This window comes from Scyliorhinus torazame, chromosome 8 (assembly GCF_047496885.1).
Source record: "Scyliorhinus torazame isolate Kashiwa2021f chromosome 8, sScyTor2.1, whole genome shotgun sequence".
Taxonomy (NCBI): Eukaryota; Metazoa; Chordata; class Chondrichthyes; order Carcharhiniformes; family Scyliorhinidae; genus Scyliorhinus; species Scyliorhinus torazame.
In genome coordinates, this window is record NC_092714.1 from 206246083 (window position 1) to 206270323 (window position 24241).

Below are 24241 nucleotides of genomic sequence, written 5' to 3' on the forward strand. Positions count from 1 at the left end.
CTCTCAGACAGGACAGAAACTACCAAACAATCTACATACTAATGAGACATCTCCGGGGATAAAAGGAAAACATTTAGATACACAATGTTAGGACAGACTCCCCGGCGCCAGAAGAAGCGAAGACAAAGCAGACTGACAGTCACCAGGACACGCCCAGAGATCAGGGAACCACCCCTCCAATGGAGGAAAATCGATACAGATGATTGGAAAAGACCCAATTAGTTGAGGCCAAGTTCAAGGCCCGCCCAAAAGAGCGCGAAGCCCTTTTCAGTATAAAAGGTATCCCCCAAGGGAGAATCCTCCTCCTTTGGCTTTGGCTCTCACCGAAGAGAGAGACCTGCCTAGCAGCTGCATCAGACCAAGTAAGTCCCAAGTCAACGCACGCTACGAGATAGACGCTCCTAGTTGCTACCCTGTAAACAGCTCAACCCAACGGCCTCAGAACCGAGCAACGGCCATTGTTCCTCTGACTGGGTGGGCGCCTGAAGCTAAGTATAGGCTTTAGTAATAGTGGTAGTTTAGTTTGTAGAGTTTATGCATGAGTAGATTTGACTGTGTGTAAATAAATGAGCATTGCTTTTGAACTTACTAACTGGTGTATCAAGTCATTGATCAGTATTCGGTTCTGAACCTTGTGGCGGCGTCGAAAGGTGCCTGGCGACTCTTGAGCAAACATGATTAAACAGAGCTAAATTAAGAGCCAACCAAAAGTTAGCAACATTTGCTGGCGACTCTGCCGGGACTCGATTTAGAGGTGTCCTAACCACTCCGAGAGAACCCAAAATTTGAATTGAGAATCCAATTGGGACAGAAAGAAAGACCACAAGTGTCAAAACAGTACTGATCAAGCCTCTGAGATTCGGAAGTGTGTTAATGCATGCGTACTAACAGGGATATAAGGCAAACCTGAGCGATTTTGTTCCGTAAAACTGTCGGGAGTTTTGTAGGCCGGAAATTAGCGTAAGCCGTACCCGTGTTTACATCACCACTTTATCACTCCCTGTTCCAAATTCAGTAGAGATCCTGGTAGAGAAAATGACAATGAAGACAATGGAATGCCTTATGAACCCCCAGGAATTCGAGGTCGCAGCGACCTATAGAGTAGGACAGTGTCCCGTTTGGGAAGATGAGATCAGGAAATAGGGAAAGGATGGCCCCTTTGGAGTGAATTCTGTGATAATGAGGAAACAGGACCCGGGAGTATAGGACGTACTTGGTGGGAGAACCTGTCAGAGATCCACAAGAAGAGCTCGCAAGCCGATGGCAATCGTGTCCTGTTTGGCACAATTGCGAGGCACAGAGGAGGTCGTTAGGACGCTCCGTAGAGAGATAGAGGAGAGAGACAGAACCAATGGGGCAGATGTGAGTGAGGTAGAAAAAGAGAATCGAGATCTGAAAGAGCAGTTAGCAGCAAGGGACAGAGAGGTGGATGATGCCAAGTGGGCACATAAGTCTTAGAATTTATCATAGAATTTACAGTGCAGAAGGAGGCCATTCAGCCCATCGAGTCTGCACCGGCTCTTGGAAAGAGCACCCTACCCAAGGTCAATACCTCCACCCTATCCCCATAACCCAGTAACCCCACCCAACACTAAGGGCAATTTATCAGGGCCAATCCACCTAACCTGCACATCTTTGGACTGTGGGAGGAAACCGGAGCACCCGGAGGAAACTCACGCACACACGGGGAGGACGTGCCGACTCCACACAGACAGTGACCCAAGCCGGGAATCGAACCTGAGACCCTGGAGCTGTGAAGCAATTGTGCTAATCACCATGCTACCGTGCTGCCCCACTCGTGCATTTGAACAGTTTTCAGACGCAATATGATAAGGCCTACCAGGACATGCAACATGCGGTCTTGGTAAGACAAATAACAGAACAGCAAGTTGAGAAATTGCAGAAACAGTGCAATGATTTAAAAGCAGCCCTACAAGCACTCCATACTTCCATGATGGAACAAAGGCAGAGCTCAGTAGACCATGCAAAGTGCCGGAAGCAAATTGCAGAATTGCAATCTCTGCTGTCCGTGCAAAATGGATTTCAAAGTACATTCGGACCCCAATTAGATCAAGAAAACGGCCCTGATTGGCAGGAAATGAACGAGACTGCCCATAGATACGTACATGGGATGTGTACGCAGGAAAAACCCCAGAAAAGGAAAGCGCCCCAACCCCCAACCGAACAGGCAGAACACACCCCTATGAATACTGTAACCACACACTGGGTACAGTACAGGGCCACAGGAGAAGGAGAAGCAGATTTCCTTTACACAACCCCGTTAACCGTGACCCAATTACGGGACGCATGTGGAAAAATTACAGCGTTCCTTTGGAGAAACGTCATTGGTCCCCGCCCTGCCTGTGGACGCCCCTCTGGCCAGCTACGCTCGGGTAGAGCACATACGGCATTGATCACCGTCCTACCTGGGGATTCCCCCCATTTCTTACCCGCCGCGGCCCATACACACCCCATTTTGGCTCGTTACGTTCAAAATTCTTTTGTTTGGTTTTGGCAACCCTTAGTTTGCTTCCCTATGCTATTTACATCCTCAAACACTGGGATGGTAAATCACACAGGCTGCGAGACGGCTCGCAGTACGGCAGTATTTTTCTTAGATGTCCAGTCCAAATATTTGTTTTAAAAAAAAAATGAGGGAGTCACAGATGGTGACCAATTATAAAGGGAAATTGGCAGTAAAGAACAGACAGACATACGAGATCTTAAGCAAGATAATAACAGAAATTATGCTTGTGTTCGGAAACCTCAGGAACTCCAGAGGAAGACAAAGAAGAAGTCCGACAAAGATGAAGACAGCCTTCGTGTTCACATGGATCTTAGCGGGATCCCTTCAGTTGCGCACGGAAGCTACCCCATTAACCCCGACCACACAAACCGTAAATGATTCTCACCCCTGTAATACATGGAACCCCGAGATAACTAGTGCAGCGACAGCTAGCAATACCCCGACCTGGTGTGATAAGTTTATCACCTGGTACTCACTCTCATATGTAGTCAAAGCATTCTTAGTGCTGACGATACTTTGCACTGTCGTGCAAACGTTTAAAGTCAAGAAATGGCGAAGGAGAGCATACCGCTCTCGCACCCCGGTATACAGATTTAGGTCCCCCATTCTCGGATTTCACCAGACGCCCGAACCCATTGGGACGGATTAAAGAGCATCCATTTGTTTAATGTATTCTATGGAATAAAGAGATGTAAACCTCTGTGTCTGATTGCCAGGCCAGAGAAATTTGTGTGCTGCTATTTTTGTACAGTTTAAGATGTATAGATTATTTTTGGATTGTTTGTATTTTTGGACTGTTTGAATGAGGATAGCTTATTGAGAATAGTTAGAGGTTCCAGTTTTTAATTTTTCTGTAATGCATGTATTAATGTCATAGCGCCCTGTAGAGCTTTATGATAATGAATGTATTTAAAATGGTTTAGGTAAAATTGTGTTGCATAGGATAGACCAGTGTAGAGCCTATGTATGGGTGCCCCGATGATCAGAGGACGAAGACGCCATAGTAATGTGATCCTTCATGCTTCGCGTTGAGGATCACAAGGAGGTTGTGTAGCCATCTGGGATGGCCACATCCCGATTACAAAATGGACACCTGCAAAGAATTCAGGGAAAATTGGACAATGCTAAGAAACAAGCAGGTGCAAGCTCTGTCTGTTGATTAGAACCTTAAACTCTCAGACAGGACAGAAACTACCAAACAATCTACATACTAATGAGCCATCTCCGGGGACAAAAGGGAAACATTTAGATACACAATGTTAAGGCAGACTCCCCGGCGCCAGAAGAAAAGACAAAGCAGACTAACAGTCACCAGGACATGCCCAGCGAACAGGGAACCATCCCTCTATTGGAGGAAAATCGATACAGATGATTGGGAAAGACCCAATTAGTTGAGGCCAAGTTCAAGGCCTGCTCAAAAGAGCGCGAAGCCCTTTTCAGTATAAAAGGTATCCCCCAAGGGAGAATCCTCCTCCTTTGGCTTTGGCCATCACCGAAGAGAGAGACCTGCCTAGCAGCTGTACCAGACCAGCTAAGTCCCAAGTCAACGCACGCTACGAGATAGACGCTCCTAGTTGCTACCCTGTAAACAGCTCAACCCAGCAGCCTCAGAACCGAGAAACGGCCATTGTTCCTCTGACTGAGTGGGCGCCCGAAGCTAAGTATAGGCTTTAGTAATAGTGGTAGTTCAGTTTGTAGAGTTTATGCATGAGTAGATTTGACTGTGTGTAAATAAATGAGCATTGCTTTTGAACTTACTAACTGGTGTATCAAGTCATTGATCAGTATTCGGTTCTGAACCTTGTGGCGGTGTCGAAAGATACCTGGCGACTCTTGAGCAAACGTGATTAAACAGAGCCAAATTAAGAGCCAACCAAAAGTTAGCAACAATGGGAAGAAACAGAAAGATAAGCAAGAGCTGGATAGAAGTGGCTACTGAAGTTAACATGGCTGAGGTTCGGACCCCTGCTGCGACGGCCCAGCCATCGATGGAGGAGCTGATGCAGGTCATTCAAGAGGGCTTCGCCAGACAGAAACAAGATTGGCTCAACCCAATAAAGGAGTCGATGGATCGGATGGAACGGAGGCTGGATGCCCAGGATCGGACGATCCAGAAGTTGGAGAAAGCACTGGCGGACTAGGAGGATCACCAAACGGTGGTTGAGCTGGAGGCAGGGATGCTGAAGGATCAGCAGAAGAGGCTGTTAGAAAAAGTGGAAGAGCTGGAGAACAGTGTGCGCCGACAGAATTTGAGAATTGTCGGTCTCCCTGAGGGGGCTGATGCGGGCGCTTTTGTGGTAAATATGTTCCAGAAGCTTCTGGGGTGGGGGCTTTTCCCCGGCCGTTGGAGGTGGACAGGGCGTACAGGGCGATGGCGAGGAAGCCACGGCCGGGGGATCCCCCAAGGGCGATGGTGGTGCGGTTCCACAGATTTCTGGATAAAAAGTGTGTCCTCCAGTGGGCCAAACATACCAGGAGCTGCAAGTGGGACAATAGTATACTGAGTGTCTATCAGGACCTGAGTGTGGAGGTGGCCAGAAGGAGGGCAGGCTTCAGGCAGGTGAAGGAGATCCTGTTTAAGAGGAAAGTGAAATTTGGGCTCCTCTACCCGGCGGGCCTCTGGGTCACCCATGAGGACCAGCACCATTACTTTGAATCTCCCGAAGAGGCAATGGACTTTGCCAAGAAGAAGGGTCTGGCGCAGAATTGAGGACATTTTCAGACTTAAGAGGCAGCGTCTTTCTCTTTTTTCTTTTTGAACGATGTATATATGATTTGATTGTTGTCCTTTCTTTCTTTTTTGTTTGTCTTTGAAGTTTGGGTGAAGACGGGGGAGAAAAAGATACTCGGTCGTTGTTAGTTTTTTTTGTGTTTTGATGGGGTTGGTTGGTGGGAGCTTTCTATGTTTTATTTCATACTATTTTAATTTGCACTATTGAGGGGTGTGCTGTGGGGGTCTCTGCCTGTCTTGGGCTGTCTCCTATGGTAATTAGGAGATTGTTCGGTCTTGGTTTGATGAGGGAAGTGGTTTCGATGGGCGGGGGGGTGGGGGGGTGAGTAGGGAACAATAGGTGGGAGACTTTGTGGCGCCGGAGGCGAGGGCCACCAGGCTAGCTGAGTGAGCTAGTTCACGGAAGCACAGTGGTGGGTGTATACTGGTTCAATACAGGGCAGGGATTGGGTTATAGAGTGATGTTGCTGGGGGGGGAGGGGGGGAGCTATTCTGTGACGAGGGAGGGACTTGGGTCTGGGGATGGAAAGGAGGTCGGGGCTGCCTGGAGGCGGGCAGTTGGCGGCACGACGCATGGGCGGGGGGCAGGCACAGAACGGGGGATGGCTGATCAGCGGGGGAGGGGAGGGAGGCGCAGTGCCCCCCAACCAGGCTGTTCACCTGGAATGTTAGAGGGCTGAATGGGCCTGTCAAGAGGGCCAGTGTGTTCGCGCACCTGAGGGCTCTGAAGGCGGATGTGGTGATGCTGCAAGAGACGCACCTGAAAGTGGCGGATCAAGTTAGGCTGAGGAAGGGTTGGGTCAGTCAGGTCTTCCATTCGGGGCTGGACACTAAGACGAGAGGGGTGGTGATTTTAATTAATAAGCGGGTGCAATTCCAGGCGGGCAGTATTGTTTCGGACGGGGGGGGCCGTTATGTCATGGTGAGCGGTAGGCTGGAGGGGAGGAAGGTGATATTGGTTAACGTCTATGTGCCAAACTGGGACGAAGTTGATTTCATTAGTAGGGTACTGGGGAAGATACCAGATTTGGACTCGCACAAGCTGGTGATGGGAGGGGATTTTAATACGGTTATTGACCCCGGCCTAGACCTGTCGTGCTCGAGAACGGGGAAGGTGCCAGTGATGGCAAAGGAGTTGATAGGGTTCATGGAGCAGATGGGGGGGATCAACCCATGGAGGTCTAGACAGCCGTTGGCTAAGGAGTTTTCTTTCTACTCGCATGTACACAGAGTATATTCCCGGATCGACTTTTTCATTTTGAGTAGGGATCTGCTGGCGGGGGTGGTGGACACGGGGTATTCGGCTTCCACTATCTTGGACCATGCCCCACATTGGGTGGAACTGCAGGTCAGTGAGGAGAGCTTCCAGCGCCCGCAGGGGCGATTGGACGTGGGCCTGTTGGTGGATGAGGCGGTGTGTGAGAGAGTAAGAAAGTGTGTGCTGGACTACCTGCAGGTCAATGACACGGGGGAAGTTTCAGCAGCGGTGGTCTGGGAGGCGCTGAAGGCAGTGGTGAGAGGGGAGTTGATTTCAATCCGAGCTCATAGAGACAGGACGGATAGGGCAGAGATGGACCGACTGATCGAGGAGATCCTACGGGTAGACAGGAGGTATGCGGCGACCCCAGGGGTGGAACTGTTAAGGGAGCGTCGGAGGCTGCAGGCGGAGTTTGGGGTACTGTCCACGGGCAAGGCACTGGAGCAGCTTAGAAAGGCGAGGGGGACGCTGTATGAATATGGGGAGAAGGCCAGCAGAATGCTGGCACAGCAGTTGAGGAAGAGGGAGGCGGCCAGGGGAATCGATAAGGTGGTCGACGGGGATAGGAACCTGGTAGGGGACTTGGCTGGGCTAAACAGGGCATTCAGGGATTTTTATAGCGGACTTTACCGCTCGGAGCCCCCCACGGGGCCTGAGGGGATGAAACGTTGTTGGACGGGCTGACTTTCCCAAGGGTGGGCAGGGAGCAGGTGGGTGAGTTGGGGGCTCCGATTAGGGCCAAAGAAATTTCTGAGGGCTTGAAGGCGATGCAGTCGGGCAAAGTTCCGGGGCCGGATGGGTTCCCGGTAAAGTTTTATGAGAAATTTTCGGGGATATTAGGGCCGTTGCTGGTCAAGGTTCTTAACGAGGCGAGGGATAGAGAGGTGCTGCCCCCAACGATGTCACAGGCCACCATTTCGTTAATATTGAAGTGGGGCAAAAACCCGGAGCTGTGGGGGTCCTACAGGTCATTCTTGCTGCTCAATGTGGACGCTAAGCTGCTGGCTAAAGTGTTGGCCTCCAGGATTGAAGATTGTGTGCCGGAGGTGATTATGGAGGACTAAACTGGATTTGTCAAGGGTAGGCAGTTGGTGGCCAATATTAGAAGGTTACTTAACGTGATTATGATGCCCACGAAGGGTAGGGAGTAGAGGTAGTTGTGGCCATGGATGCAGAGAAGGCGTTATACCGGGTAGAGTGGGACTATTTATGGGAGGTGTTGGGATGCTTTGGTTTGGTAGGGGCTTTAGCGACTGGGTCAGGCTGCTGTACCAGGCTCCGGAAGCTAGTGTAAGGACAAACAAGATGACCTTGGACTATTTTAGGCTGTACCGGGGGACAAGCTGTTTGCGCTAGCCATAGAGCTGCTGGCAATTGCTCTGAGAGCTTCTAGGGGCTGTAGGGCTGGTTCGGGGGGGGGGGGGGGGGGGGGGGGGGGGGTGGAGCATAGGGTATCGCTGTATGCGGATGATTTACTCCTATATGGGGCGAATCCAGGGGCAGGGATGAGGGAGATTATGACGATTCTGGGGGAATTTGGCCGGTTTTCGGGATACAAACTGAATATTACGAAGAGTGAAATGTATGTAGTCCAGGCAAGAGGCCAGGAGGGTCGGCTGGGGGAGCTACCGTTCAGGTTAGTGAGGGACAGCTTTAGATTTCTGGGGATACAAGTGGCGAGCGACTGGGGCCGGTTACACATGTTGTCCCGGCTAGTTGAGCAGATGAGGGGCAAGTTTCGGCGATGGGATGCGCTCCCGCTATCACTGGCGGGGAGGGTGCAGACGGTTAAGATGACGATATTGCCGAGATTCTTACTTGTGTTCCAATGCCTCCCGATTTTCATACTTTTTTTAAGAGGGTCAACAAAATCATTTGGGGCTTTGTTTGGGCGGGTACGTCCCCACAGGTGAAAAAGGTGATGCTCGAGAGGAATCAGGGGGAGGGGGGCTTGCCCTGCCAAATTCTAGTAATTATTACTGGGCGGCCAATATTGCGATGATAAGGAATTGAGGACGGGGGTGGCTTGTGAGCGGGTAGAAGCGGCCTCATGCAGGGGCACCACTTTAGGGGCACCGATAACGGCACCACTGCCGTTCCCGCCGGCGTGATATTCCACCAACCCCATGGTGGTGGCGGCCCTGAGGATCTGGGGTCAATGGAGGAGATTTGTTCATGCAGTGAGGGCGTTGGTTTGGTCTCCAATATGCAACAATCATCGGTTTACTCCGGGGAGCTTAGATGGGGGATTTTGGGTATGGCAAAGGGTGGGGATTGAGAAGTTGGAGGACATGTTCCTGGAAGGGAGCTTTCCTAGCTTAAGGGCGCTGGAGGAGAAGTTTGGGCTGACAGCATTGAATGATGTCAGGTATCTACAGGTGCGGGACTTTCTGCGCAGGCAGGTACCATCCTTTCCACTCCTGCCACTAAGAGGGACATCTACAAAGAATTAATGGGGGCGGAGGTCTGGAAAAGATCAAGTTTGCCTTGAGAGGGTTGATGTCAGCGTTCGTCCAGAGGTGGCAACCATTCATTCACTTCTTCGCAGGGAATTAATCGTCAGCATGGGGGGGGGGGGGGCGGGGCTAGGGTAGTAGAGAGCAGGGGGTTAAACAGGCAGGCCTTGGAGGGACGGATGTCGGCGGCTGTTTTTTTTTGATTACTGTTCTTTGTACTCTACTGTTTTTTGTACTGTGGTTGTTCGTTATGCCAAAAATACCTCATTAATAATTGTTTGTTTAAAAAAAAAATAGTTATCTGCAACTTCCAACTTATTGTTCTTTTGGAATGGGATGAACATTGTCAGGCAGGAAGTGAGCATTGTTCAGGGAGGAAGTGAACATTGACATATTGCCGGGCGAGGCGAGCAATGTTGAGAGGTGGATGAGCATTGTCGCGCATTTGGGTTGGGGAGGAGGCTGCAGTTTGGTGCTACAGGCTTGGCCACTCCAGCTAAGTTACTCCAAGCGGCTCTCCTCAGCAGGTTTTACACCTTATAGGAAAAGCTTTAAGTAAATCTGTGCAAGACAGGGTAAGTGCAGGGTAGAGAGCCCGGGTATGTGGTTCTGGCCATCTAATCCCACTGGGCAGCAGTCTGGGCAGGGTAAAAACTGGCAATTGGCTGTTTGCACTTCCTGTGTGGGAGACCCTCCTCTCCTGACAAGTGCCAAGTGCTGGTACCCCAGTCCCCGTTTGTGCGGACCAGTAGTAATTGGTGCCCGGCTAAGGTCTCCTCGGCGGGGCTGGTATATCCCAGAAGCCCGTTCAATCTGGCAACAGCAGAGTCTAGTGAAACTCTGCAAGTTAATGGGCGGGACCCCAAAATAAATATCTGAATAAATCAGTTCAGTATGTGTGTTCTGGGTGGAGTGATTTTAATCTTAACTGCACAGCAGAAAGGTTAAAGTCATCCTGACTTACCTGACTGTTCCCGATTTTAATTGAACAGGCACGCAACTGGACACTCGCTCATCTCCAATCGAGTGTTATTTTTACAGATGCCAATTGCATCATTAGCATCTGACTGCAATTTAACATTCTCAAGGAGCTGGGATCAGACAGCTCAGGTTATTAAACTCTGTATGGTTTTCATGTCAGGCCAGGGGAAATGAGTGCTCCTCCAGATCCTAGCAGAGTCCTCTGCTGATTAGCCAATGAAACACTTCTTTGAAGCATATCATAGAACCATAGAATCCCTACAGTGCAGAAGGAAGCCATTCGGTCCATCAAGTCAACACCGACCCTCTGAAAGAGCACCCTACCTAGGCCCACACTCCACAAATCCGTAACCCCACCTAGAGGCAATTTTAGCATGGCCAATCCACCTAACCTGCACATCTTTGGACTGTGGGAGGAAACTGCAGCACCCGGAGTAAACCCATGCAGATACGGGGAGAACGTGCAGACTCCACACAGCCAGTCACCCAAGGCCGGAATCAAACCTGGGTCTCTGGTGCTGTGATGCAGCAGTGCTAATCACCATACCACCCCAATTATGTGGACTCATTCCCTTTCTCTATTTTGAGAACTTTGTAAGTCAACTCCAAGAGTGATGTTTCGGACTTCCCACCTGGAATGAGTTGGTTGGTGGGATTTAGATCAACCGTGGAATTATAATACCCCAGGTCTTACTTATAGAGCAATGGGCGATTTTCTAACTTCTTCCATGATGCACACATCTAAAACCAGCCTAGAGTTAGAAACTTGAGCTTCTAATTTCCATCCCAGCTGACCTGTATGTAAAAATAGGTAAACGACATCTTCAATGTTGCAGCAGACTGAAAGCCAGAATTGTAAACAGGTTCTTACTTGGGTGGATTGAGATGTGTGCATGACATATACAAAGAACAAGAACAAAGAACAAAGAAATGTACAGCACAGGAACAGGCCCTTCGGCCCTCCAAGCCCGTGCCTACAATCTTCTACACTTCCTGGGTCCGTATCCCTCTATTCCCATCCTATTCATGTATTTGTCAAGATGCCCCTTAAATGTCACTATCGTCCCTGCTTCCACCACCTCCTCCGGTAGCGAGTTCCAGGTACCCACTACCCTCTGCGTAAAAAACTTGCCTCGTACATCTACTCTAAACCTTGCCCCTCTCACCTTAAACCTATGCCCCCTAGTAATTGACCCCTCTACCCTGGGGAAAAGCCTCTGACTATCCAATCTGTCTATGCCCCTCATAATTTTGTGGACCTTTATCAGGTCTCCCCTCAACCTCCTTCATTCCAGTGAGAACAAACCGAGTTTATTCAACCGCTCCTCCTAGCTAATGCCCTCCATACCAGGCAACATTCTGGTAAATCTCTTCTGCACCCTCTCTAAAGCCTCCACATCCTTCTGGTAGCGTGGCGACCAGAATTGAACACTATACTCCAAGTGTGGCCTAACTAAGGTTCTATACAGCTGCAACATGACTTGCCAATTCTTATACTCAATGCCCCGGCCAATGAAGGCAAGCATGCCGTATGCCTTCTTGACTACCTTCTCCACCTGTGTTGCCCCTTTCAATGACCTGTGGACCTGTACTTCTAGATCTCTTTGACTTTCAATACTCTTGAGGGTTCTACCATTCACTGTATATTCCCTACCAGCATTAGACCTGCCAAAATGCATTACCTCACATTTGTCCGGATTAAACTCCATCTGCCATCTCTCCGCCCAAGTCTCCAAACAATCTAAATCCTGATGTTTCCTCTGACAGTCCTCATCGCTATCCGCAATTCCACCAACCTTTGTGTCGTCTGCAAACTTACTAATCAGACCAGTTACATTTTCCTCCAAATCATTTTTATATACCACAAACAGCAAAGGTCCCAGCACTGGTCCCTGTGGAACACCACTGGTCACAACCCTCCAATTAGAAAAGCATCCTTCCATTGCTACTCTCTGCCTTCTATGACCTAGCCAGTTCTGTATCCACCTTGCCAGCTCACCCCTGATCCCGTGTGACTTCACCTTTTGTACTAGTCTACCATGAGGGACCTTGTCAAAGGCCTTACTGAAGTCCATATAGACAACATCCACTGCCCTACCTGCATCAATCATCTTAGTGACCTCCTCAAAAAACTCTATCAAGTTAGTGAGACACGACCTCCCCTTCACAAAACCGTGCTGCCTCTCACTAATACGTCCATTTGCTTCCAAATGGGAGTAGATCCTGTCTCGAAGAATTCTCTCCAGTAATTTCCCTACCACTGAAGTAAGGCTCACCGGCCTGTAGTTCCCTGGATTATCCTTGCTACCCTTCTTAAACAGAGGAACAACATTGGCTATTCTCCAGTCCTCCGGGACATCCCCTGAAGACAGTGAGGATCCAAAGATTTCTGTCAAGGCCTCAGCAATTTCCTCGCCAGCCTCCTTCAGTATTCTGGGGTAGATCCCATCAGGCCCTGGGGACTTATCTACCTTAATATTTTTTAAGACACCCAACACCTCGTCTTTTTGGATCTCAATGTGACCCAGGCTATCTACACACCCTTCTCCAGACTCAACATCTACCAATTTCTTCAATACATAGATACATAGAACATACAGTGCAGAAGGAGGCCATTCGGCCCATTGTGTCTGCACTGACCCCCTTAAGCCCTCACTTCCACCCTTTCCTCATAACCCTCTAACCCGTTCTAACCTTTTTGGACACTAAGGGCAATTTAGCATGCCCAATGCACCTAACTTGCACGTCTTTGGGCTGTGGGAGGAAACCGGAGCACCCGGAGGAAACCCACGCAGACACGGGGAGAACGTGCAGACTCCGCACAGACAGTGACCCAGCGGGGAATTGAACCTGGGACCCTGGCGCTGTGAAGTCACAGTGCTAGCCACGTGTGCTACCGTGCTGTCCACATTACATGTCTCATAAAGTAGTCATTTGATGGTACAGAGAGTATTGCTTCAAAACGAGACAGGCTGTTGAATCTTTTCGCCTTGCACTCATCAAAGCAGCTGTACGAGATAAACCAACAGTAAAGCAAACAATATTTAAACTGCATGAGAAGTGAGTGCTGGCTGATTGGCAAGTGGACTCTGATTGGTAGACGTATTGCCATGAGGAATGCAGCTGAAAACAGTTAACTCTTAACTGCCATGCTTTTGTTTTGGATTCAGGCAGGTTGACTTGGTCAAGGAATTGCCCTGAGGAATGAACCAGGGAATGGCTGTCCCTCAAGCTTTTTTTTAGTTGGAAAGGTGTAGAGCATGGACATGTTCATTCAGTCTGCAAAGGACAGAGCCCTATGTAGCAATAAATGTGGCTTCTAGCATACAGAGCAACTCTGCATTCCCCATGGCAATCCTCTACCAATCATACCCACTTGCCAACCAGTCAGCACTCTATTATTATGCAGTCTAAATTGTTGTTCCCTTTACTGTTGGTTTATCCTGCGTAGCTGTCCCGATGAGTACCAGATGAAAACTTTGATAGCATGTCTATTTTTTCATAAAATTGGTTTCTGGCTTTTAAGCTGAAGTCTCTGAGAAGAAAGATCTGTTTTGAAAACTGCAAATTCAAAAGAAAATTTGTCGAATGTTAATTTGGTGTTCGCAGGCTGCAGGACAGAATATTTTTAAATATGACACTCTATATGATCAGCTTCCATGTCAAAAACGTGGAACGTGAAGAATAATGGTACAAAGGTTAACTCAAGATTTACCTCTTGAACAGTTCATACGTACCAGCAGCGCACTTATTTTGAACCGAGTTCTGTGAGTGGTTTCCGATCGTCGGACCATTCTGAGCAATCACAGTCCGACTTTCAGTCTGAAAAAGGAAATTATGTAGAATTATCAAAAGGTAAATTTTACACCATACTTCGGCCAATTGAATGTAAGCCAAGTGACATATTGCTATGAAATTAACAATTGAGCAATTTAAGAACTATATTCATATCATGTGGAACTGTGGATGCACCCTTTACCAATTGAATGAGGAAAGCCTGATAAGTCATGATTGACAGTCACATGTGAATTACTGTTGAAGTTCTTGTCACCACTTGTAACAAATTATTTATTCACCAATTTCCCCTTGAGGGTTTTACATACACAACACACTGATCATAGAATCATAGAATTTACAGTGCAGAAGGAGACCATTTGGCCCATCGAGTCTGCACCGGCCCTTGAAAAGAGCACCCCATTTAAGCCCACGCTTCCATCCTATCCCCATAACCCAGTAACCCTATCTAACCTTTTTGGACACTAAGGGCAATTTATCATGGCCAATCCACCTAACCTGCACATCTTTGGATTGTGGGAGGAAACCGGAGTACCCGGAGGAAACGCACGCAGATATGGGGAGAACGTGCAGACTCCGCACAGGCAGTGACCCAAGCCCGGAATCGAACCTGGGACCCTGGAGCTGCGAAGAAACTGTGCTAACCACTGTACTACCGTGCTGCCCCATGAATTCCTTCAGCAATTTATTTTCCCCTGAAGACTATTACAAATACATCGGGAATTGCATACATTTCAGTACATATATCTTCACCCCTGAAGGTAACTGAACTGTCCTGAAGATCTTATTGTTAAGAATAAAGAATCAATGGTCACTTTTTAAGAATAAGGGGGTGCTCATTGAAGACTGAGATGAGGGGAAATGTTTTCACTCAGATAGCGGTGAGTCTCTGGAACTCTCATCCTCAAAAGACAATGGAAGCAGATTCGTTGAATAATTTTAAGATTGAGCTCGATAAATTCTTGATTAACAAGGGGGTGAAGGTTATCAGGGATAGGCAGGACTGTGGGGTTGATGATGCAATCAGATCAGCCAAGATCGTATTGAATGGCGGAGCAGGCTCGAGGGGCCGAGTGGCCTATTCCTGTTCCTCATTCATATGTAGAGTCGATTTCACTCGTGAATTCTATGGGGTCAAGATTATAAAGTACAAATTAATAATGCAAATGTGCCAAGGTCAAAACCAAGGTCTGTGCGATATCAGAAAGCCAAAGGTCAATTCCTTTCTTTTTGATTGGATTTAGAAAATAGAGCTAATCTTAAAGGCAGAACAAAGGAAATCAGTTACATTGTGTCTATGCTTATATTTCACTCAGATGAAAGTCACAATAGTCCCTGAGAACCCTAGACTGCCCACCCCGCTTTGAGAGAGAGATAGAGAGAGAGAGAGAGCTGGCTGGTATCTCTATTGAGGATTTATGAACAATGGTGATATCGTTACATAATCTTTTTATTAGTGTTACAAGTAGGCTTACATTAATACTGCAATGAAGTTACTGTGAAAATCCCCTAGTCACAACACTCCGGCACCTGTTCGGGTACACTGAGGGAGAATTCAGAATGTCCAATTCACCTGACAAGCACGTCTTTCAGGACTTGTGGGAGGAAACCAGAGCACCCGGAGGAAACACAGGCAGACACGGGGAGAATGTGCAGGTTCCATACAGACAGTGACCCAAGCCGGGAATCAAACCCAGGGCCCTGGTGCTGTGGAGCAACAGTGCTAACCATTGTGCTACCGTGCCGCCCAGGTTATTATCGAGTGAGCCACTGGATAGCACTGTTAATGACCACTTCCATCACTTTGCTGATGATCAGGTGTGGATGGATGGGGCGGTAATTGCCGGTTTGATTTTGTCCTGCTATTAGGATAGCACAGTGGCACAGTGGTTAGCCCTGCTGCCTCACAGCACACATGACCCGGGTTCAATTCTGGCCTTAAGTCACTGTCTGTGTGGAGTTTCAGGGCCTTGATTAGAGAAGGGCAGATGCACAGGCATATTCTGCATCCCAGGGATGGCTCCAGGAAGCACACCAATCTCATGTCTCTGATCTGGGAGGATGTCGTACAGCAGGTTCTAGGAAGCACACCAATCTCATGTCTCTGACCTGGGAGGATGTCGTACAGCAGGTTCTAGGAAGCACACCAATCTCATGTCTCTGACCTGGGAGGATGTCATACAGCAGGTTCTCCCCGTGTCTGCGTGAGTTTCCTCCAGGTGGGTAGACTGAGGGGTGGGGATTTGGAGCCCAACAAGTGTACAACAAGCATTAGAGGCTCCTTCATTAAATGTTTTTAAGAAAAAGATAGATAGCTTTTTGGAGAATAAAGGAATAAAGGATTATGGTGTTCGGGCCAGAAAGTGGAACTGAGTCCACAAAAGATCAGCCATGATCTCATTGAATGGTGGAGCAGGCTCGAGGGGCCAGATGGCCTACTCCTGCTCCTTGTTCTTATGTTCTTATGAAGCACTCACAAACAAGTGGGGTCAAAGGAATAATGTATTTTTGACTGGAAGGAGTTGCACACAGACACCTGAATAGGAATGGGGCGGGGGATTGTTGGTGTGGCACATGAGGGATGGATAGTACAGAAACTCAGAAGGTGCGGATCGGGGGGTGGTTTGGTGGGGAAGGCGGGGTGACACTGATATGTCCTTAATTTGCAGTGTAGGAATGTCCCCCACAACAACTATGGGATCTAGTACTACCGGGGGGATGAAGAACTACAGGAGCAAGCTCTACCTTCATACCGTGAGATTCAAGATATATATGTGGCACACGGATATTGAGTCGGTGGGGTGTTGAATACCGTCTGGAAATAAAAATGAAGAACTACCTGTCTTGCTGTACCATAGGAATGGCATTGCTCAAAATGAAAGCAGCAGCGAATATGATTGGGAGGGAACTGAGGCAGTGTGGGAGGAGCACATTGCTGGGCAGGGACACCACAAGGGTGAACAGGAGTCAGTTTCGTTAGAAAGGTGAAAGACCTCCTTGGCAAGAAAGCGACTGAAAGCCAATGCTTTCATAAACATTGTTAAAGGGATATTTAGAACTCCGTGGTTCACATTATAGTCACTGCATCTCAAGAGTAATGCCGAGGAATGTAGACTTTGTGAATGCAGAAAATAGTGAAGGAGGCACAGCTGCATCACATATGGCATTCCATCAAAGAAGACTAATCACACGTTCACTGTCACAGACGTCGGCAACCAGAAGAACAAGACTTGCAGCCTCAAGAAGAAGGCAGCATCCTGCTTCACCCTAGAGGCCCTCAGGGCCTTGATTAGAGAAGGGCAGATGCATAGGCATGTCCTGCGTTCCAGGGATGGCTCTAGGAAGCACACCAATCTCATGTCTCTGACCTGGGAGGATGTCGTACAGCAGGTTAGTACAGCTGGCAACCGCACCCAAAACGCCATCCAGCACAAAAGATCTCATCTGGACCAAAGGGCATCCACTCATTCTTCATGAGCAACAAGTAGTATGACACATTGGAAATTGGGCCACAGAGCTAGTTTGGATCACTAATCTGTTGAATATGTGTCCCCTGCTAATGGATGTGTGAGATCGAGCAGAGAGTCACCGTTTGATACTATGATGAGAGTTTGATATTGGAGGGAGTTGAGTGATGACTTACCCTGGCGAAATGGATGAGATCATTATCCTCTTCCTGTGCTGGAGAGAGTGAGATGTGTGTTGGTCTGGCATTTAAATGTGGTGCCTGGACTTTCACCTCGCCAACTCATGGCAGCAGAAGAATCAGCTCCCGACACACCAGGTGATTAAGACCGATACTTGCCTGCGCATAATTAATAAGCTTCCAAGTGTAAAATTGGGTGCGTATTCCCAACATTCCGGTCAGAGTTGTGCCTGCTTCCGAAACCACCGCGACTGCACTTAGTCTCATAAATTGAAACTTCCGCCCACACATTAGGGAGGGAGTTGCCATGGGAGTTCTCAACATCAAGAGTGAACCCCAAGAAGTCTCATGGCATCAGATCAAACATGGGCATGGAAACATCCTGCTGATTACCACTTACCACCCTCCCTCAGCTGATGAATCAGTATCCATCCATGTTGAACATCACTTGGAAGAATCACGGAGGGTGGCTAGGGCACAGAATGTATCTGGGTTGGGGTCTTCGATGCCCATCATCAAGAGTGGCTAGGTAGTACAACCATAGACCAAGCTGGCTGAGCCCTGAACAATATAGCTGGTGGACTGGATCTGCGGCAGGGAGTGAGGGAACCAACATGAGGGGAAAAAACATAGCTGACCTCATCCTTACCAAACTGTCTGTTGCATCTGTCCCTGACAGTATTGGTAGAAGTGACCACTGTACAGTCCTTGTGGAGATGAGGCAGTGTGGGAGGTGCATACTGCTGGGCTATCGGGCCCCTTGAGGGTGCCACAATGCCACCAGCGTGGAAAATTGCCCAGGTATGACCTGTACACAAGAAACAGAACAAATTTGTGCCTTCCAATTACCACCTCATTAGTCTACTCTCGGGCACTAGCAAAATGATGAAATGGGTTGACAGTGCTAACAACCGGCACTTACTCAGAATTACCTGCCTATTGGTGCTCAGCTTGAGCCCAGCAATGTGCTCCTCCCACACATTGTAGGTGTGGCACTATCACTGTGCCTAAATGGGATAGATTTCAAACATATCCATCATGTCAAAACTGGGCTTCTGTGAGGCACTGCGGACCATCAGCAAGCACAAACTGCAAACTGATGGCCCGCCATGCTGCCCACTCTACCATTACCATCAAACCAGGGAGACTAACTCTGGTTCAATGATCAGTGCAGCAGGGCATGTCAGGAGAAACACCAGAAATACCGAAAAATCAGGTGTCAATTTGGTGAAGCTAAAACCCAGACTACAGGCTGGATTCTCTGATTTTCAGGCTATATCCTGATGCCAGCATGGGAACGGTGGCGCTTTGCGACTGAATAATCAGCGCAAAATGGCCACCGATCCTCCGTTTAGTGGGGGGCTGGCAAGCACGCAGCTTAGAGTACCCGACTCTAGCTGCCGATTCGGCCGGAGAATTGTCAGGTCCACGCCGTGCAACATGCCGCTGGCCGCACGCGGACCTGGCCTGCCCCTTTGGCCAGGCTCGCGACGCCCGGACCACCGCCCAACAGTTCCCCCCAACCCCTGCCAAAGTCCCCCCTGCCCACGGAATGACTCTCCATCGACTGTGGCGGTGCTGGACTGAGTCCGCAGCCGCCACGCCGAGTTCCAGACAGAAAATAGCATGAGAGTCCCACGCCATCGGGAACTTGGCCAGTCAGGGGCAGATCATCGGGGGGGAAGGCCTCAGGTAATGTCCTGAGGCCGTCGATACGCCGTGCGCCGCACTCCTAGGGTGTGCTGTTTTGGAGGGGGCAGAGCAACGCAAAAGTGGCGCCGTCCCCGATTTTGTCGCAACTGGGGATTTACCGGCCGATCGCGGAACGTGATTTCGGTGTTGGAGACCGGAGAATCCCGCCCTACTTGTGTGCCAAACAGCAGCAAATAATAGACAGAGCTAAGCAATCCCACAACCAATGGATCAGAGCTAAGCTCTGCAGTCCTGTTACATCCAGTTGTGAATGGTGGTGGACAATCAAATAACTCAATGCAGGAGGAGCCTCCACAAATATCCCCATCCTCAATGATGGAGGAGCCCAGCAGGCTAGTGCAAAAGATGAGATTGAAGCATTTGTAACAATCTTCAGCCCGAGGTGCTGAGTGAATCTCGACCTCCTCCAGAAGCTCCGAGATCATTACCTATGTCAATCTTCAGCCAACTCAATTTACTCCACGTGAAACAAAGAAATGGCCAAAGGCACCGGATACTACAACGGTTATGGGTCTTGACAATATTCCGGCAACAGTACTAAAGGCTTGTGCTCCAGACCTTGCCGTGCCCCTAGCCAAGCTGTTCCAGTACAGCTACGACACTGGCACCCATCAGGCAATGTGGAAAATTGCCCAGGCTCTGTACACAAGAAACAGGACAAATCCGGGCCAGCCAATCACTGTCCCCATCAGTCTACACTCAACCATCAGCAAAATGATTAAATGTGTTGTGAACAGTGCTATCAAGTGGTGCTTACTCAGCAATTACCTGCTCACTGGCACTCAGTTTGGGTTCCACCTGGGTCACTTAGCTGCTGACCTCATTACAGCCCGAGTCAAATTATGAACCAAAGAACTTAACTCCAGACGTGAAGTAAGAGTCACTGCCCTTGACATCAAGACAGAATTTGACTGAGTGTGGCATCAAGGAGCTCTAGCAAAACTGGTGTACAGGAGTTCCTTTGGGCAATGTCCTCAGCCCAACCATCTTCATCTGCTTCATCAGTGACCTTACCTCCTACATAAAGTCGGAAGTGAGAATGTGCAATCATCAACGAACAATGTTCATCACCATTCATGACAGCTCAGATATTGAAACAGTCCATTACTATATATAGTAACACGCAGACAATATTCAGGCTTGGGCTGATAAGTGGCAAGTAAAATTCATGCCACGCAGGTGCCAGGCAATTACCATCTCCAACTAAAGAGAATTAAACCTTCTCACCTTGGCATTCAATTATTATCACTGAAACTTGTACTATCAACATCCTAAGAATGGACTTCCGGTGGCACCCTCGAGGAAACAGGTCGCAGGTCGGATTGCTCCCGCCCGCGATGGGCAAACGGACCTGTTTCATAGGATTTTTTCGGGACCTGACGACCTGAATCGGTGGAGGAGACGAAAGGAAGGGGTTTTCCCCCCGGGGTATGGACAGTTGAACCAGAAGTGGTCGAGTGGAGCGGCAAAGGTCGAAGCAGGAGCAGCGGGGACCCCAGACCGGGCGGCGAAGCATGGCCGACGGCAGGGACCAGGGAGCGGAGGCCCACTGGCCAAGAGAGCAACAGATGGAGTTCTTCAGGAATTGCTTCGCCGAATTGAAGAGGGACACGTTGGACCCGATGAGGGCGGTGATGGACCGAATGGTCGAGGCGCAGGCGGTCCAAGAGAAGGCGCTAAGGGAGGTTGAGGTGAAGCTCTCCAGCCAGGTGGACACGGTAACGGAGCTGGAGCACGAGGTGGAGGAGCTGAACTCCCGCCAGAGGATGCAAGAGCAGCTTGAAGAGCTGGGGAATAGAGCCAGGAGGCAGAACCTGAGGATCGTTGGCCTCCCCGAGGGCTGTGAGGGATCGGATGCGGGTGCATACGTGATGGGTATGCTCGGGGCGCTGATGGGACCGGAGGCCTTCCCTCAACCCCTGGAGTTGGATGGGGCGCATAGAGCCCCCCGCAAGGAAGCCCAGGATGGGCGACCGACCGAGGGCCCTGGTGGTTCGCTTTCACCGGTGCTTGCTGACAGGGATCGTGTGCTGCGATGGACCAAGGCGGAGAGGAGCAGCAGATGGGAGAACTGCGAGGTGCGCATCTACCAGGACTTGGGAACGGAGCTGGCCAAGAGGCATGCAGGAGTCATCAAGGTAAAGGCAGCCCTCTACAAAAAGCAGGTGAGGTTTGGAATGCTGTATCCTGCGAAGCTTTGGGTTACGTTTGAGGAACTCCATCGCTACTTCGAGACACCAGAACAGGTTTGGGCCTTCATTAAAGAGAAGAAGCTGGACTTGAACTAACGAGCACTTAGATTTTTCAGTGCTCTACAGTGGCGGCGGGTCTGTTAACCTAACTTGCTTTGACAAGGAATGGACTTTTATTAAAAGAAGAAGCTGGACTTGAACTAAAGGACTCTGGGCTCACAGAGCTTTTGTGTGGCGGCGGTCTGTTAAATTATCCTGTACTGTAATGTTTTATCTAAGATTGTTTTCAGCCTGGACAGAGAGCGGGGGCTGGAGAGCGCACTGCTTAGGGTGATTTTGGGAGATTGCAATGAGGGGGGGGGGGTCCTGCAAGGGGGGGCCCTGCACTTGGTATCTTTTGGCGGGAGATCGGGGCCGCTGATGGGGGGATGGGCTCAGGGCTGGTTAAGGAACTTGAAAGGGCACGGGGAGATACAATCAGGTTAATGGGTCCTTGGTGTGTGGGGGGAGGGCCCGAGCACTTGGGCGGGAGACAGTCAGGCGCCAAGGGCAGGGGTCAGCGTAGCTAGCGTAGGTCAGGGGGCACCAGGAAGAGTAGGAGAAGGGGCGGGCTAGGGCCAAGCGCAGGGCGGACCTGGCAGGTCAAGCCTCGGGGGGTGGGCAGCCGGGAAGGAGAGCAGAGTAGACTTAAGTGGGCAAGCGGGGGGGGGGGGTTGATCAAGGATCCCCCGGGGGAGAAAGTCGCTTGCAGGGAACAGCGTAGGAAACCAACAGCAGCAGCACCCGGGGGGGGGGGGGGGGGGGGGGGGGTTAGAGCCACATTAGTTTAGTTGAACACGTGGGGCATGGGCAAACAGAGCTGATAGGGGAAGTGCCTGATTAATTCTTTCCCACTGTTCGTTTTCAATACGTTAAGGCTTTTGTATATGGCCTTCTTTTTTCTCTGTAAATGTTACAAATCTGTTTTGAATAAAACATTTTTTTAAAAACCATCCTAAGAATTATCTTTATCCATACACTGAACTAAAGCAGCACTATAAATACAATTTAAAAAAGAGCAAATCAGACACCTAGAATTTTGAAGAGAGTAACTTACCTCCTGACTCCCCACAGCCTGTCCACAATCTATAAGACTAAAGTCAGGAGTGTGATGGAATACGTTCCACTTGCCTGGATGAGTGCAGCTCCAATAATGCTCAAGAAGCTATTTTAAAATAAATTTAGAGTACCCAATTATTTTTTTCCAATTAAGGGGCAATTTAGCGGGGTCGATCCACCTATCCTGCACATCTTTGGGTTATGGGGACAAAACCCATGCAAACATGGGAAAAATGGGGACGCCGTCAGTGTCCCTTCTGATTTCACCTGTGGGAAATGCACCCATCTCCAGCTCCTCAAAAACCGCGTTAGGGAACTGGTGCTGGAGCTGGATGAACTTCGGATCATTCGGGACGCAGAGGTGGTCATAGATAGTAGCTTCAGGGATGTAGTTACTCCGAAGAATGAAGATAGATGGGTGACGGTGAGAGGGGCTGGGTGGAAGCAGTCAGTACAGGGATCCCCTGTGGTCGTTCCCCTTAGTAACAAGCATACCGCTTTGGATACTGTTGGGGGGGTACTTACCAGGGGTAAGCCACGGTGACTGGATCTCCAGCACTGAGTCCGTCCCTGTGGCTCAGAAGGGAAGGAGGGAGAGCAGGAGAGCAATAGTTACTGGGGCCTCGATAGTTAGAGGGACAGACAGACGGTTCTGTGGCAACGAAAGAGACTCACGGATGGTATGGTATGTTGCCTCCCGGGTGCCAGGGTCCATGACGTTTCAGACCGTGTTTTCAGAATCCTTAAGGGGGAGGGGAAACAGTCGTGGGACACATCGGTACCAACGACAAAGGTAAGAGTAGAGACGGGGATTTAAAACAGGAATTTAGGGAGCTAGGGTGGAAGCTGAGAGACAGGACAAACAAGGTTGTCATCTCTGGTTTGTTGCCGGTGCCACGTTCTAGCGAGTCGAGGAACAGGGAGAGAGTGCAGATAAACACGTGGCTGAAGGGATGGTGTAGGAGGGAAGGTTTCAGTTACGTGGATAATTGGGACACATTCTGGGGAAAGTGGGACCTGTACAAACAGGACGGTTTGCACCTGAACCAGAGGGGCACCAATATCCTGGGAGGAAAATTTGCTACGGCTCTTCGGGGGGGTTTAAACTAATTTGTCAGCGGGATGGGAAAACGAGCTGTAATCCAGAAGCCAGTGTTGAGAGTATTGAGGTACTGAGGAGGGTATTAAGGTCGCAGGAGTGTACCGGCAGGCAGGAAGGTAAGTTCAAGTGTCTACTTTAATGCAAGGAGCATCCGGAATAAGGTAGGTGAACTTGGAGCTTGGTACTTGGGACTACGATGTTGTGGCCATTACAGAGACATGGTTAGATCAGGGACAGGAATGGTTGTTGGAAGTTCCGGGGTATAGATGTTTCAGTAAGAGTAGGGAAGGTGGTAAAAGAGGTGGAGGAGTAGCATTGTTAATCAAGGGTAGTTTAATGGCTGCAGAAAGGCAGTTCGAAGGGGATCTGCATACTAAGGTAATATGATCTGAAGTTAGAAATAGGAAAGGAGTGGTCACGTTGTTAGGAGTTTTCTATAGGCCCCCAAATAGTAATAGAGATGTGGAGGAAGAAATTGCAAAGCAGATTATGGATAGGTGTGGAGGTCTCAGGGTAGTTGTCATGGGGGACTTTAACTTTCCAAATATTGATTGGAACCTCTATAGGTCAAACAGTTTGGATGGGGCAGTTTTTGTACAGTGTGTGCAGGAGGGTTTCCTGACACAATGGGCGAAATTCTCCGGATACGGCGCGATGTCCGCCGACTGGCGCCCAAAAGGGCGCAAATCAGTCGGGCATCGCGCCGCCCCAAAGGTGCGGAATGCTCCGCCCCGCCAGCTGG

General features: G+C 49.4%; 1 protein-coding gene across 1 annotated transcript in view; it reads right to left on the minus strand.

The window, feature by feature from the left end:
• The window catches only part of LOC140428342 (breast carcinoma-amplified sequence 1-like), a 269364-nt gene that overhangs the window by 139386 nt on the left and 105737 nt on the right, over positions 1-24241 (minus strand). The window contains exon 3 of the mRNA XM_072514703.1: positions 13691-13775. Coding sequence (XP_072370804.1) covers positions 13691-13775 — 85 coding nt within the window. The remainder of the gene's footprint in view (positions 1-13690; positions 13776-24241) is intronic.